The sequence below is a fragment of the Hermetia illucens genome, chromosome 4, assembly GCF_905115235.1.
Source record: "Hermetia illucens chromosome 4, iHerIll2.2.curated.20191125, whole genome shotgun sequence".
Taxonomy (NCBI): Eukaryota; Metazoa; Arthropoda; class Insecta; order Diptera; family Stratiomyidae; genus Hermetia; species Hermetia illucens.
The window spans coordinates 79,018,563-79,033,674 of NC_051852.1; the positions used below are offsets into that span (position 1 = coordinate 79,018,563).

General features: G+C 41.1%; 1 protein-coding gene across 4 annotated transcripts in view; it reads left to right on the plus strand.

The window, feature by feature from the left end:
* The window catches only part of LOC119654306 (nephrin), a 356,601-nt gene that overhangs the window by 243,305 nt on the left and 98,184 nt on the right, over positions 1 to 15,112 (plus strand). For all 4 annotated transcript variants that reach the window (XM_038059625.1, XM_038059621.1, XM_038059622.1 and 1 more), the window contains exons 11-16: positions 6,723 to 6,876; positions 7,286 to 7,423; positions 7,832 to 7,996; positions 13,582 to 13,860; positions 13,921 to 14,202; positions 14,462 to 15,055. In XM_038059625.1, coding sequence (XP_037915553.1) covers positions 6,723 to 6,876; positions 7,286 to 7,423; positions 7,832 to 7,996; positions 13,582 to 13,860; positions 13,921 to 14,202; positions 14,462 to 15,055 — 1,612 coding nt within the window. The remainder of the gene's footprint in view (positions 1 to 6,722; positions 6,877 to 7,285; positions 7,424 to 7,831; positions 7,997 to 13,581; positions 13,861 to 13,920; positions 14,203 to 14,461; positions 15,056 to 15,112) is intronic.

Here is a 15,112-nt window from a genome sequence, read left to right on the forward strand (position 1 = left end):
CTGTGTCGCCAAAAATGTCGCGTTCAAAGAGGAAAAGGCGGCAGCACCATAGACTGCGGACCACTGTTTTTCCTGGTGGTAGGAAATATCATAGCAAAATACACTTTTCCTGGTGCTCTGATTCTTTCAGCTGTTACGGAAGAATTGCAGCGACGGTGAGGCTATTGTGGTCGTAACACAATTTACCTCTCCAGCGCTCCTTCCTGAGTTGAGTTCCAAACGTATGCAAAGTGAACAGTGCAGAAAACATTAAACGGTTTTTGTGCCAAATTATGTTTACACGGTTTTTGCCCATGCATTTGTTGCTCCACCGTGAATTGTGCTAGTTCTTCCTGAGGGGACGCTTGGCACTAAGGATGAGTTAGATTGGTCAACACGGGAGCATGATAAATATTGAAAAATACCCTTTCCTGCTCTGGAAATTCAGTACATTTACGGGGACTAAATTTTGGTGGCGTATTTAAACTCGAGGCGACCTTTCCTCCCGTGTTATCCCTCGCTTTTTCTCGGCCCCTCATTTTTCTCGCCCTTTCGCTCTAGTTCTCAATAAAATCCTTCAATTTTGAGCATAGCATTTGAGAGTATAATTTCACTCTTGCGTTGGGTTTCTCCTTTCTGAAATTAACCCTGAGCAGCAAAACAGGACTTAAAGCCTCCCCATATTCTTTCACCCATTCTCGTTGAATGTAATTTTCTGAAAGCGCAACATCCATTAAAAACTTGTGGGACGCCATAAAAACAACAAGAAGGAGTATTATGTGGATAAATTGTGTTCTAGAGCAGAAAAAATTAGCGCAAAATGGCCAGAATAGAATCGGGAGGAATTACGCAACGAGCAGAGGATTTATAATCCGACAAAGTAGTAGATCCAGCTTTAAGAAATCTGTCATAATATTTCCCATGGGGTGATTAGGCAGCCACCTACGACGGCGGAGTGAAGAATTATGCGAGTCAATGTATCTCAGTAATTATTAACGATTAGTAGGAGACGTTTGGAAATTGGATGATATTTACAGCCTTTGAGTGGGGTAAAATCGTAATTGTAGCGTTAATTTATTTATGGGGCGGAGTTTGCAAAATGGGAATAAAACTGATGGCGGGGGAATAATATTTTTAAAAGAACACTCAATAAGAAGGGCCGCCTGAAGGCAGTTAATATCCAGACTTATCAGAGTAACGATTTCTATTAAGAGAAGCGGGCCTGCTCTATATGTTAATAAAAAATTCGAAGTAATTTACGATTGGAATTTCGTTAAAAAGTTGACAGAGTTGTGCAACGAATTTGGGAGAACCTGCAATCAGGCACGAATCAGTTATTTTTTAGGAACAGAAACCATATCAAACCAATGCTACATTTCTACTTTACTAAAAATTTTAAAATAACCCTTGGAAATATCCAACTGTGGTAAAGGGTTTTGCTTATTTATTGAAAGTATTAGTGAGTGTTCGGATAGCTGAGTGGTTACAGCATAAGGCTGTCTTATGGAAGGTCGCGGTTCAAATCTCGCTGGCGGCAGTGGGATTTGTATCTTGACTTGACGTCTGATACCAGTCGACTCAGCTGTAAATGAGTACCTGAGTCAAATCAGAGTAATAATCTCGAGCGGGCGCAATGCTGACCACATTGCCTCCTACAGTGTTCTGTAGTGTAGCGTTACGGTCTTGAATGAAACGCTCTAACACACTTCAAGGCCCTGTTCCAATATGGATTGTTGTGCCAACGATTATTATTATTTCCGAGTTATCACAATCTCGGCAGATGCCGGATTTTACCTAATACTAGCACTAGGTGCCAAGCATTTAGGCTCGGACGATCCTACCTACTTAAAAACTAAAGGGGCGCTGGGAATCCGTCGAGTACTCCCCGCAACATCGAGCACGTATGCAGAATAGTGTACTTCTGCATTGTTTGAACCAGACTGTTCGAAAGTCCCAGGACATCAAGGGAAGCCGTGAGGGATTTAGGTACAATACCTGTAGCTGACAATATTATGGGAACTACAAACACCCGCTCGTAACGCCAAATTTCTTTGATTTCCCGAACCAATGGCTCATAGTTCACCTTCTTCTCCACGTATTTCCGTTCAATGTTGCTATTATGGGGAATAGCAACATCAATAATATACGCGGAGCGACCCGTCTTGTCAACTAACAGTACGTCAGGCTTATTGTGTGCTGTATGGCGATCAGTCAGAACTTGCCGGTCCCAATACATGCTGTAAGCAGAACTATCAAGTACTGCTTGCGGCTCATATCGGTAAACCGGACATGTTCCCGTTATCAGCCCATGCTTATATGCAAGGTTTTGATGGATAACCTTACATACAGCATTATGCCTGGTGATGTATTGCACCGGTGCCATAACAGTACAGCCAGAAATGAGATGGTCCAACGTCTCTAACGCCGAACCACACATTCTGCACTGGTCGTTCTCCACCCGTTCTTTCATGATGAGCTTTTTATAAGCTCGGGTGGCGACCACCCCATCCTGAATGGCACACATGAACCCCTCCGTCTCAGCAAAGAGCTCCCCAGCACACAGCCATCTGTTCGACAGATGCAAATCGACAAATGGCTGCCAAAGACAATTCACGTGTTTACCGCGCATTGCCTTCGACTTCCATTCCTCAATCCGCTCCTGGTCCGACTTCACCCCACTCAGAGGATTGAAAGATCGATCTTTCAAGTTAAGTGGAGTCAGCCCACAGTCTGCCTTACAGACAGCCGCATGCAAGGGGCTCGCCTGCTCTTTGCTGTAAAAATAAGCGCGCAGCGAGTCGACTTGGCGATAATGTTGTGCCGCCACGTCAACCACGCTCCTACCTCCGATGTCACGAGGCAGGCTCATCGGCTCCACAGCAGACTTTAGATGATGCGTTCAGAATTTGGACATAGTTGTCCTTATTCGGCGCTGGACGTTTTCCAGATCGGTCTTCGTCCACGGTAATATTCCAAATGCATAAGTCAGTGAAGGGATAGCGAATACATTCAACGCGCTTATTTTATTCTTCCCCGAGAGATGCGATTTCAGCACCAGCTTTACACGTCGCAGGAATTCGGACAGCAGAGCATCCCTCAGATCACCAACTCGAGCATGGGTTCCTTGCAGAATTATATTATATTAGTGATTATTCTTAGAATATCTTCCCGGGCTCCATGTATTGCTGAAGTTTTTTGTATATTACAACCCTTGTGACGTTTATCGCAATATATACGGCTTTTATGTATTTCGGCATCTTCATTACCCACTTGTGAAATCCGATATCTACGATGAGAAGATTATTCAACCAACCTCTTTTATTTTTCGAACGTAACGGAGCTTTCAGGGCAGACGAGAGACTCGTCAAATCTGAAGCTGAACTGTGTCAAGTGGCGAAAAATTTCACTGTTCAGTTCCTTCTTAGTAGCTTTTCGGAGGTCCAGAATCACCTCGGATGGACTCACCCCATTCCAATTGATAGTGATAATGAGCCCCACTTCATAAAAGACTTATGGTGATTTTTAGCGATAGTAAACACGGGCTTACCTCAAGTTGTCTTAGATATGTTACTCAGTCTTACCGCTATAGGCCGGTATGCCGAAATTTTTCTTATCGAGTTCGCAGCACTGTTCCCGGTCAGAGCTGAGTTTAGTTGGATGGATTTTAACATTACTGTGATAAGCAGCGGCTAAACTTTAACTTTTAGAAATGGAGCATTGTCCTTACTAGAGATGAAATAGTCTCCGTTGTCTTCAAACGCACATAATCCAAGTGCATTTTGCGCTTAGCTTGGCATCGGGCATCATTCTCAAATATCTAATTATATGAGACGAGAAGGGAAATCCACGATGGATGATATTTTGAATCGAGGTGATCAAGCACATGCCTCACCTATTGAAGATCTGATCCGTCGTAGATTTTCCTTTTCGATGACGGTTCTCGGGTCTCGAGTTTTGCGGCTCTACGGTTGCGGTCAAGCTGATCTATTTTTTCATTCCGCGTGTTATTTCCGCTAAGCTTACGCCATATGTTCGCGTAGCTTAGTGATTAAAACGCCAAACTTTCATTGCAGAAACTGGCGGTTCGAACATCACAGGTAGCAAGGGGATTTGTATTGTGGCTTTACGTCGGATACCAGTCGACTCAGCTGTAGACGAGTACCTAATGAGCGTAATACTGATCACATTGCTTCCTACAGTGTACTGTAGTCCCGCAGTATACCGTTACGGGCTTGAATAAAGTACTTTAACTCGCTTCATGACCTGATCCAATTGGATTGTTGCTCAAACGATTATATTATCATTGCCCAGTAAATCCCTTCTTTGTTAATGCCCTGGTGCGGTCCCACGCATCGGGTAAAGGACCAGCGAAAATTTGTAAAATGGCACTTGAGGGACTGAAGTCCTCAAAAGGATACCTCCCACATTCCCTAGCCTCACTAGCACAAAGGGGTGCCAGTGCGTGACGCCGGAATACTTTAGTGGAGTTCAAGTATTTACGGGCGAGTTTTCAGGGTCAATATGACCATCTGTTTTAGGTTTTAGAGCTAGCGCTGCCCCGAGATACGTAATAGAGCAGACAGACTTGACATTGGAGGTAAGGGCATGGTTAACGCGCTTGATTTTACAACAAGGTCTTTTAACCCTCTTTTTTGTGGCCACTTGTAGGAGCTACTGCGAACTTAACTGAATAACAGATCGCTCAACTCTTGGAATGAAGCGAAATCGGATCAGGTGTGGACTGATGAACGGAGTAGAAGGCAATGCACTATAAATATATAAACATATTTGTTCATCAGTCTTCATTTATCGAACTGGCGGCGCAATCCACGAATATATGATTATGTATTCAAAACCTTGTAAACACGGAATGAAATAAACCTGACATGTAACGTTAAATGAAAATATGAGAAAAAGATCATCGAAAAATCAAAGAAATTCGGTAAATGCATTATCTTCAGATGTTGATGTGCCGCTTTATTTGAAAAAACTAAAAACTATTTGAAGTAATATAATACTACCGTTCAGCTTCCCCTGCGTGAACTTCGATATCACGTGGATATATGAATTATTCTTCCTTATATGCTCTGTCAAGTAAATCAGAAAAGGAAGAAAAATTACCATTACCCTGTAGTCTCTAGAAAGGTAGTCCATTGAGGGTGGAAGTCGAATTGAGCGCATTCCGTCTTAAAGTCTCAGTCGTTAATCGGAAAACGGAACGGGTGGAGGAGTCTCCGAATGTTTTCGATTCCGTGGAAAAAGTCCCGAATATAATTTTATGCCAGGTCGCTCTGCCACCGTATTCGTCGAACAACTTCTTTCTCAATATGTTAGGAAAATATTTTCGACGGCCCAGTCCAGGCTTCTCTGAAAACTTATCAGCAACGAAGCATGTAAAATTACGGATAAATGCAAAGAGTTCATTTATTTTATTCATCACATATAACGCTTTATAACATATAGCTAGATCGGTTACGGCTATTGCCATAATTAAGGGCTAAAAAAAACATTTTCAAAATTTTTTGTCTGTCACTCGCATTTTTCTGAGAAACCGTGGTCTTACTGAAACTGAAGGGTTAAAATTGTCATTCTACACGAATGAAGGGAATTCTACGTTGTGTTTAAGGGAGTGTAATCCACTTCCGATCTTTGCCTTTCAATACTCGGCCACATGATATCTACAGAGTATTGAATAATATCTAATACTTCCAAAGGAAGATCATTTAACAGCGGATTCAAAGGCTTACAAGAGAAGGTTGTTATCAACACGGTTGACGTAAACTCCTACCCACCTACGCACCATCCTTGCTCCGTCAGTGCACTTCATGTCATAACCTATAATGAAATTGTCGCCTTCTCCGTTTCCCAAGAAAGGTCCCTCAAAGCTAATGCTCGTACTACGCAAGAAAGGAGCATACCAAAAACGTGAAAGAGGATTAGAATTACACTAGCATCAGGCTGATTCCTACTGCTTCAGTTGTGCAAGTGATGACGTCCTTTTATAATTCCTGCAGTATATATGATACATATCTGCATATCATTCTTGGAGAACCTCATGTATATTTTCATTAAACATTAACATTTTGCACTTAATGCCAGCTTCGTTTCCGCTTGAATAATTGATGATCAATTGCCCATAGCCCCAAGCTCGCTCATGAAAACTTCCATAATCATGATTGAATTCGGCTTTGCGGTCATGCGATTTAATAACGGCTCCAAAGCCAATGAGCTCCTGTTTCGGTAATATAGCAATTTGCCTTTACTTTAACTGCGATTTATCCCGTGATTCATGACAAATTAGGACCAGGTAGGTAATCTCGCAACAATTTCCCGGTATTTCAACAACAAAATGACATGGACACCGTACTCAACTATCAAATTGAAGCGGGTTAGGTTAGCAAAATTAACTCGCCGTCGATAATACTAAATAGTCAAGAATTAATTTCATGTAGAGTAGGTAATCTCACATTACACCCGACAACTAAAAGCCATCAATCCTGTGTTTTGCATGGCAAACTTGAAATACTGAAACAATTGTATTCAGAAGGCAACGTAATCCCGGCCGTGTCTTCCCGTCCCCCATCCAAAGAGCCAGCAGATTCGCATATCCTTCTAATATCTGCTAGCATCCTCCACATCCAACCCAGTCATGTATCTGATGAGTCTATTTCCGTTCCAATCAAAAATCAATAACACAAAAAATGCTCCGCCGTAATGTTTGTTTGTTGTTTCTCTACCCACAGATAAATTCAGTGCAGAAAGTCAGCGATAAATCGGTTTCAGCTGAATTAACGATCCTGGCAAATGTCACAGACAATCAGGCTCAGTATCGTTGCGAGGCTCACAACAGCGCCACGGAAATTCCGCTGTTCGAAACGAAGACTTTAAGCGTTCACTGTAAGTAGAAATGCATATTTTTTCCCTGTGAAATTTGCGCTTTATTTTAGTTTGTTTCTGGTTTTTTTATCTGACTTCCTGTTTTTTGTGCAACTTTTCCGTTATTTTATTTCTATTTTTGTCTCTCTAATGAAAATTCGCTTCAGCAGTTTGTACGTACACTTGGCGCGTTCGGGAAAAACCGGAGCAGACTTTCAGCAATTGCTTGGTCGTTCTATTGTTCTCTGGGTTTTGGTGTCTGGTAGCACCGACATTTGGCATAGCTGGGAACATATCCGTACAAACTGTAGACAGCGCTGCGGAATGGGTGAAAAAATGGCAATAAACTTCATCTTCCGCTTGACTTTTTCGTTTTGTTTTAGTTGTTTTCGTAACTTTCCCACAATTTCATGTTGTTTTTCTTTTCCAGTTGCGCCCGAAACTGTGAAAATTCGCGTTGAACCGGACGAGTTGAAACATGGCGTTGAAGCGACACTCATCTGCGACTCGAGTTCAAGCAATCCCCCGTCGAAAGTTTCGTGGTGGAAGGATGGCATTCCAGTAGAAGGTAATTTATTCTCCGCGAATTTTCATTAACCAACGAGAAGTGGAAAAACCAAGGATAATTTGCCAACCTCAACAATCATTCGATTTGGATCCACCACACTCTGTGGTCCTCCCCACACTGGGCGCCGATTATTTAAAGTTGGATCAGATTACTCTTCCAGCTTTTTTGAAACAATATATATAATTTTGGATGTACACCCCATTTTTGCAAGTGTATTCCTTACAATAATCTTAATTACAAAACAATTTTATGGATGGGGATAAATTTATCCTTGATTTTCCCAAATTAATCTACGTTTGTCCCACATTGGGCGCCATTTAGTAATTTATAATATATTAAGAAAACTCATGTTTTCCATTATGTTTTTCAATTCTGAAGACTTTAGTTAAATTCTTATATTCTCTGCAGGAATAAATAATTCATCAAAGCCTGGGCTCTGGGGAGGAACCGTTTCTACTTTGGAGCTTAAAGTGAACATCACCCAAGACATGAATGGTGTCGTCTACACATGCCAAAGTTCGAATGAGGCGCTACAACGTAGCGTTCATGAAGCAATTACACTGGAAGTTCTATGTAAGTAAAGGAATTGACAACAAGTAACAATAAGAAGGATTACAAGCAGTGATTTTGCGGTATTTTATAATATGGTCTAAGTGAAAAATGTACGAGGTGGTAGCTTTTTGAAATCCGAGTCCAGAGTCAGTAACTAAAAGCGGGGCAGGTAGTGGACGTAATTGTACAATAAATTGAAGTCGTTATTATTTAGAATTAGAATCGAGCGGCGACCAGCCTGAGGATGGTCTGAGGGTAACATTGAAAGCCGCACTTCACAGGGATTTTAACCCAAACTGTATGCGAACATGTTTATATATATCCGCGATTATCGCCAACGCTTCAAACAGTAACGCGGCCATCCTTAGCTGCAGGGATATATTACTGGTAATTAGAAGTCGGTGCGAATTTAAAATTGAGCCGACTTAGCCAGAGTGGCACGGAACAGAACTCTTCAAAACATGGCACAAGTTGTGAAAATGACAGCCTTTTCCTTATGCACGTATAGGACGACCTTTAGATTGAGCATGACTAACCATAACTGAGACTCTTAAGTCCTAATTAAATGCAAGATTTATGGCCGCAGCTGTATTCGCTACGACTAAACATCCTGAAGGTATTATATGCTAAATGGTTTCCTCTTCACAGTTGCGTAACATACAACTGGAGCTAGAAATCTGTCTGGATGTCATGAAGAATGTACCGTTTATAAGTATTTTTTGGTAGGCAAGCATCCAGAATTGCAGTTAGGAATGCTTCTGTCTCGTGAAAGATCACTCCATTAGTCAATCATTTGCTGAAGCCTTCGATGTCAATGCCTGGCAACAACAAATCTCCGGGAATGGATTTCCACAATCTATTGCAGTTAACGAGCGCATGACTTTTGTACAGTCAATTGTGCTATACATATTGTATACATCCAGAATAAAGTGGGATTTGAAAGCAGGGCAATTAGATCGAGAGTTTTGTGCTCTACCAACTCACCCATTACACTGTCGAGTTTTTATACGTTGGTTGTGAGTTTAGTTTATATTGTTGAACTCAATATTTTTTTAAAGATGTAGAAATCTTCAAAAGAACAACTCGAGGCTTCACGTTTCCTGAGGGTGTAGGATTTTTACCCACGAACACCACTTCTCGCCAAGCTACGACTACAATTTCCTCATCCAGCAGCTTTCTTTGCTTATTTGAGTTTCGTTTTTATTGGGAGGAGACCCTGTGAGCAACCCCCGTACTTTAGGTTGTCTGCTCCTCAGTAGTTTATATCTTTAAGCATCCTTTATGTTAACAAGTCAGTTTGTTTTACTATTTTCAATATCTTATTACACATATTAGAGATATCAGTCAATTTTCGGTTATTTTCATGTGTGTAATTGCTCGGTTTTTGACGATTGCACTAACAAACAGTATTTTCAAGTCCAAAAGCCGAGCATTACAAAAGAACCAGGTAGCGTCTACTATAATAATAATAATCGTTGGCGCAACAATTCATGTTGGATCAGGGCCTTGAAGTGTGTTAGAGCACTTCATTCAAGCCCGTAACGGTACACTAGGAGGCAATGTGATCAGCATTGCGCTCGCCCGAGATTATTACCCTGATTTGACTCAGGTACTCATTCACAGCTGAGTCGACTGGTATCCGACGTCAAATCACGACGCAGTGAGATTTGAACCGCGACCTTCCGTACGACAGCCTTGCGCTCTAACCACTCAGCTATCCGGACACAGCGTCTACTATGCTTCTACTTAATTTTGTTTGACCTCCAGGTTCGATTCTTTGCGCATATGGATCTGCTTGTAAATTAGCAACTTGTCGAACGTCAGCTGGAAATTTTGGCAGCCAGTACATCTGTCTGTATCTGTTATTTAACTCGACCTTCTGTCTTAGGCTGCGTCTTTTCAGCTGAGCATCGAGTGTCACACCTAGATATTTAACCTAATTCGCCAGTGACACGTTCGTTTATGATAACTTGCTGGATTCCCTGTTTTGTTTGTGAAGTTAGTGTACATTAATTTGCTTTCCATTTCTTTATCTCTTTTACAATATGGTCAAAATCTGTTTATAAGTTAATTTTTGCTTCCTCCGTAGTTTTACCCGCAGCGAATATAGCAACGTCATCCGCAAATGTCGCTGTTTTGGCTTCTTCCCAAGCAGGGTATATTATTAGTATACAAAAGGGACACTGTTGGGTCCAAGACACTGGCCTGAGGTATAACATCTACTCTAGGCGTTTTTTCCAATTGCGTTTCCTATCGGATGCGTGATCCTGTGCACCCCTTGGATTGTGGAATGTTTTTCACGGAAAGGGAATTGGTGGGGTGGTATTAGGTTTCGATCATGACTTGTTCTTGTCTATTAAGGGAAGCTTTTCAAATAGCTTGGCTGTAGTAAGGAAAAGCATTTGGCTCTTTCCATGGTTTAAAGAGCATTATAATTCAACAACTTTCCATTGTCGCAAAACGTATTTTAATCTGAAAGTTTGGTTAGACCCTTTTTAGGGTTTTGTGTAAAACAAAATCTTATTAAAATCGATTTGCTGTCTGTCTGTCTGTTACACGCATTTTTCTATATCATAGGGCATGATCCTACCAAGTTTCGTGGAAATCGCACAATTTCTAACAAAGTTGTAATAGTTCAAAATCGTCCATTCTGTGCAAATCTAAGACCTTGCAAGTCAGTATCACTTGGAAGTGGATATTCTCACATAATATATGCATTTATTACGTGCTAAGTACTAATGGGACAAATGTCCACTGAAATGTTTTTATAAAAGAACTACACAAAACCTTTCATACCTGAAGCGTCTAGCTTCCGGTTTCCCGACTTGTTTGGTAAATCTTTCAGTATTTTCCTTGTAAAAAGTTCACAACCAGGAGCTTTATTAGGAGGTAAATTGGTTTTAATTTCTGTCCTCAGTTCATTTAGTTTTACACGGCGTATTGGGTAATGGTCCACTTTTCTGGCTAAAGTTAACCATGTAGACGCTTGTGTATTTAGAGGCTGAAAGTTACTTCCTAGATGCTTCGCGAAGAGGTCTGCCTTATCCTGTACAGAACGGCGGTTTCCCGTTTTTCTGTTTAATATGTGGAATTTGTTGTATGGACTTTTTTAGATCTTTGTATTCATTAACTAAGATCTTTAATTGGTTTGACAGAAAGTTCGGGGTTTTTTTCTTGTCCCTTGTGCGATTCCTTCACTATAGTTGTTTCTCCGCAAGTAGTTCGTTAACATCAGCAGGACAGTCAATATATTCTACTCAATATTTGTTCGCCAGTAGCCTAGGCTTTTCTTCGTAGTCTAGTTTTTCCTTCGTATCATATCTCCCGCTAGCTTGATCTGGGTTTAAAAAGCACATCAGTTGTCTCCGTTTTACGTAGGCAGGATATTTGTTGCTATGGAATATCTTTTTCCGATTTTTGAACTGTAATTAAAATCCACTAGTAGAATTGCAAAAATGACACCCCAAACAACCTATATTTCAACTGAAATATTTTTCAAATGGCTTCAACATTTCCACCAGAGTTCTCACTCAGCATTAGTAGAACATAACCGTAGTAGTTATTTCAATCTCAATTTCGTATCCCCATCCCTCTATTTTCAGATTTCGTGATATCCACCGCAAAGCAATTTTAAACTCTTTGGTTATGATGACCATGACAAGCATATCCGCAGTCCTGGTAATGGTTTCCCAGCCACATTTTTTCCTTGTTCTCGAAAATAGTCCTTTGTCTTTCGAAAGATCGTCGCCCGTTTACAGAATTCCAGCGAACCGCGCTGGGCAAAATTTCTATGCTCTTCCAATAACAACATCTTGCCTCGAGTAAAACTAGGCAATGTATGCGACCACGGAGAGGGAAAGATAAACTTAAACTCATCCTGATATAATAGTCGTGTTCTATATTTCATATTATTGTTACTGGTTCGTGTGACAAAAAGAATCAGCATTTCTAGGCTGGAACTCCTTTCGTATTGCTTCGCTTTGTTTTCTTTTTTACTTTGAATTTCTGCTTCTACTGGAAATTTTCTTTACTTCTTTATGACGACAATGGCAAATGTGTTAGTTGTAATACTGATGATGGTGATGGCGACGTTATCTGCTAGGGCTGGCGGGATGATGGTCATGATGATGCTGACGATAATAGCTACGATGCGAAGCCTCATGGTGCCTTTTTCAAGGCGATATGAACGAGTCTACCGTTCTTCATTTACCACTTCGCCTAAGGACTTTGCATCCACGCGATGCTCTATTCTAACTGCAGGAGCTCATTTTAATCCTGTTCTTTACAAATTCCTGGGAAATGCCGCCTGTAGGGCGATAGAAATGAGGCTAGCTCTTTCAGTAATATTTTTTATTAGAGCATTAAATTCTGATTCTCCCTCTGTTTCTAATCCAGCTCTTCATATTTTTCTCTCATCTCTGTTCAATCTTGTAGTGAGTGCTTTTTAAAGTTTGATGTAAATAATTGTTGATAAGGAGATGAAATCAACAAGTAAATTCGTCCTTATGCAACTTAAAAATTGTAATAATTCTACTTCAGGCTTGGTAGTCGGTTTTTGTGTGAAAAAAATACCTTGCTAAAATCTGTTCAATGTATGCCTGTCCGTCTGTCACACGCTCCGAAACGGCTGGAGCTATCGTCACGAAATTTGGTGAGAATATGTGGTCTGTGAACCGCCATACGCGCAACGAGTGGCACCATTTGGTGTGTGGTTTAAGTCGGGATTCCCCATATCTGCGGAAGTTTCTTTTTCCTTTTATTTTCATAGAATATGGTCATATATCAAACAAAAGGGCTTAATTAGTACCTTTCGATAATGATCCTCTTTCTTGTATTGGATGGTACATTGGGGAATGAGAACTCAAAATGTGTGTCCCAAAAAGTGAAACAGTTCTCATTCTCAAAAGATGCTTGCATCAATGTGAAATTTGACCATGCAGTACTGACACTTGAGTTAAAAAAGTCTCGGATGAGAATGTCATCCGTTGTATATCCTTCTTTCCTCACGTAATCAGCCGATTTTTGCTTTACAATTTCCCGACGTCAATGGATTTCAGTTTTACTTTTGTGTGAGCTTGTACCTGGAAATTAAAACACGACATTTTTTGCATGTGGTCTAAGGACTACTGAAGTTGATGTGGAACCTGATCCATCTTCCCGAGTTTACACTTAGGAACCACTGAATAAGGACAAACAACTTTCGCCACATTTTCTGATTTTTAGGAAAGTGTTGTTCTGTCTCGTGAGCATAGGTAATCCATTTGCTCATTTCTAACCATCGCTGATTAACATAGTATTATGTGTAGTTAGCATTATTTGTCTTAAAGTACACTCAAAAATATTAGTATTAGTTTGAAAACTTGTCTCACAAAGCTTTACCCCAGTTACTCAATAGTCATTCCTCCCTTCCCTGATCCTTTCCCCCCCTTCCCTCTAATACTTCTCAGTAGCATCGCAATAAATGCAAACTACCCTTTGCAAACTTTTATCAAAACTCGAACCCGCTGATGTACATGGGAAACTATTCGGATTGATTTAGCTAGGAAAATAGTGTTTTCCTCTCAGGAAGGGCTACTGAACTATCTAACGAGTATTTTCTTTTGCAGATCCACCTAAATTCGTTCCACCGCCGTCATCAACTGTCGTCGGAGTTGAAGGAGAGCCTCTGCAAGTTGTTCTCATGGCGAATGCAAATCCAATGTCAATCACATACACTTGGACCAAGGATGGAATCCCCATAACTATGAATGAACCAGAACGTGTAGTGAGCGACGGGCCTGTCTTGAACATCACCAAGTTGGCACGCAACGATGGAGGAATTTATACTTGCGAAGCTGTGAATTCTCAAGGAGTGGCCACAATTAATATTACTGTCATGGTTGAATGTAAGCTTTAGTTGAAATATTGTCGCATTGATCATCGATAACTACTCCACTCACTTCTAGATGGTACTGCTATCAAGTCAGTTTCTGAGAATGTTATAGTTAACCCTGGTGACGAGGCCACTCTTTCATGCACAGTGGAAGGTAAGCCTCTAACAGAAGAACATGTACGATGGGAGCGACCAGGATATGATATGTCGGAAAAAACAAAAACAACATTTGCGAATGGAACATCCTTTTTACATTTTAAAAATGCTCGCCGCGAGGACGTCGGCAATTTCCGTTGTGTTGCCGATAATCGAGTAGCGAATCCGACCAGCCGTGATGTCCTGCTAATAGTGAAGTGTAAGTAGTCTTATTTCATGTATGTAGGTATGATGAAGGATTCCAAGCAGAGACAGATAAAATAGGATCCGTCCTCTTCTCCTTCAATGAGAAAGGCTTCCTAATGCATTTAAATTTCAAATTAAAAAAAGCTCCTAAAAGGTCCTTCAAAAAAGGGTAGCTCGAATTCATCAACTATTTCCTTCCATTTATCAAATTGTCCGGATTTAAACGTGTACGAATATATATTTCAAACAATAAACTTTTCACTTTTGGACAGTTGCACCGGAAATCAACAAATCACCCACAATGCTTCGTGCTGCTAGCGGGACGGGTGAACGCGGTAGGCTGCCGTGTCGTGCTCAGGCTGCACCACAACCGAAATTCCATTGGACACATGGTGGTCAGCCTTTGAATGTCAATCGGACATACAAATATGGCATGGAAGTCCGGCAAATTGATCAGCTCACATACGAGTCGACTCTTATCATCGAAAAAGTTGCACCCGCCGATTATGGAGTGTACGAATGTGTCGCAGAAAATCCTTTGGGAAAAACGAAAGCGGAAGTTCGCCTAGATATCACGTCACCACCGGATATGCCGCTTAACCTTAACGTTTTGAATGTTACCCATGATAGTGTTACAGTTGCCTGGACCCCTGGTTTTGATGGTGGTATGAAGCCATCATATCGAGTCCGATATAGAGAGGCATCCAGCGAGCACTACAAGTACCAGGATAGCGGCAATACACAACAGAACAAAATGACTATCACAGGACTGCGGATGAATACGCTGTATCTTTTCTCGGTGATGGCAATGAATGCTTTGGGTAGCAGCAAGTATTTGCCAGATTTGCAACGCGCTATGACAAAAGGTAGGTTGATTGGGTATCATCAAGCTGATGGAAACCACTTTCGCGGGGCTAGATGAG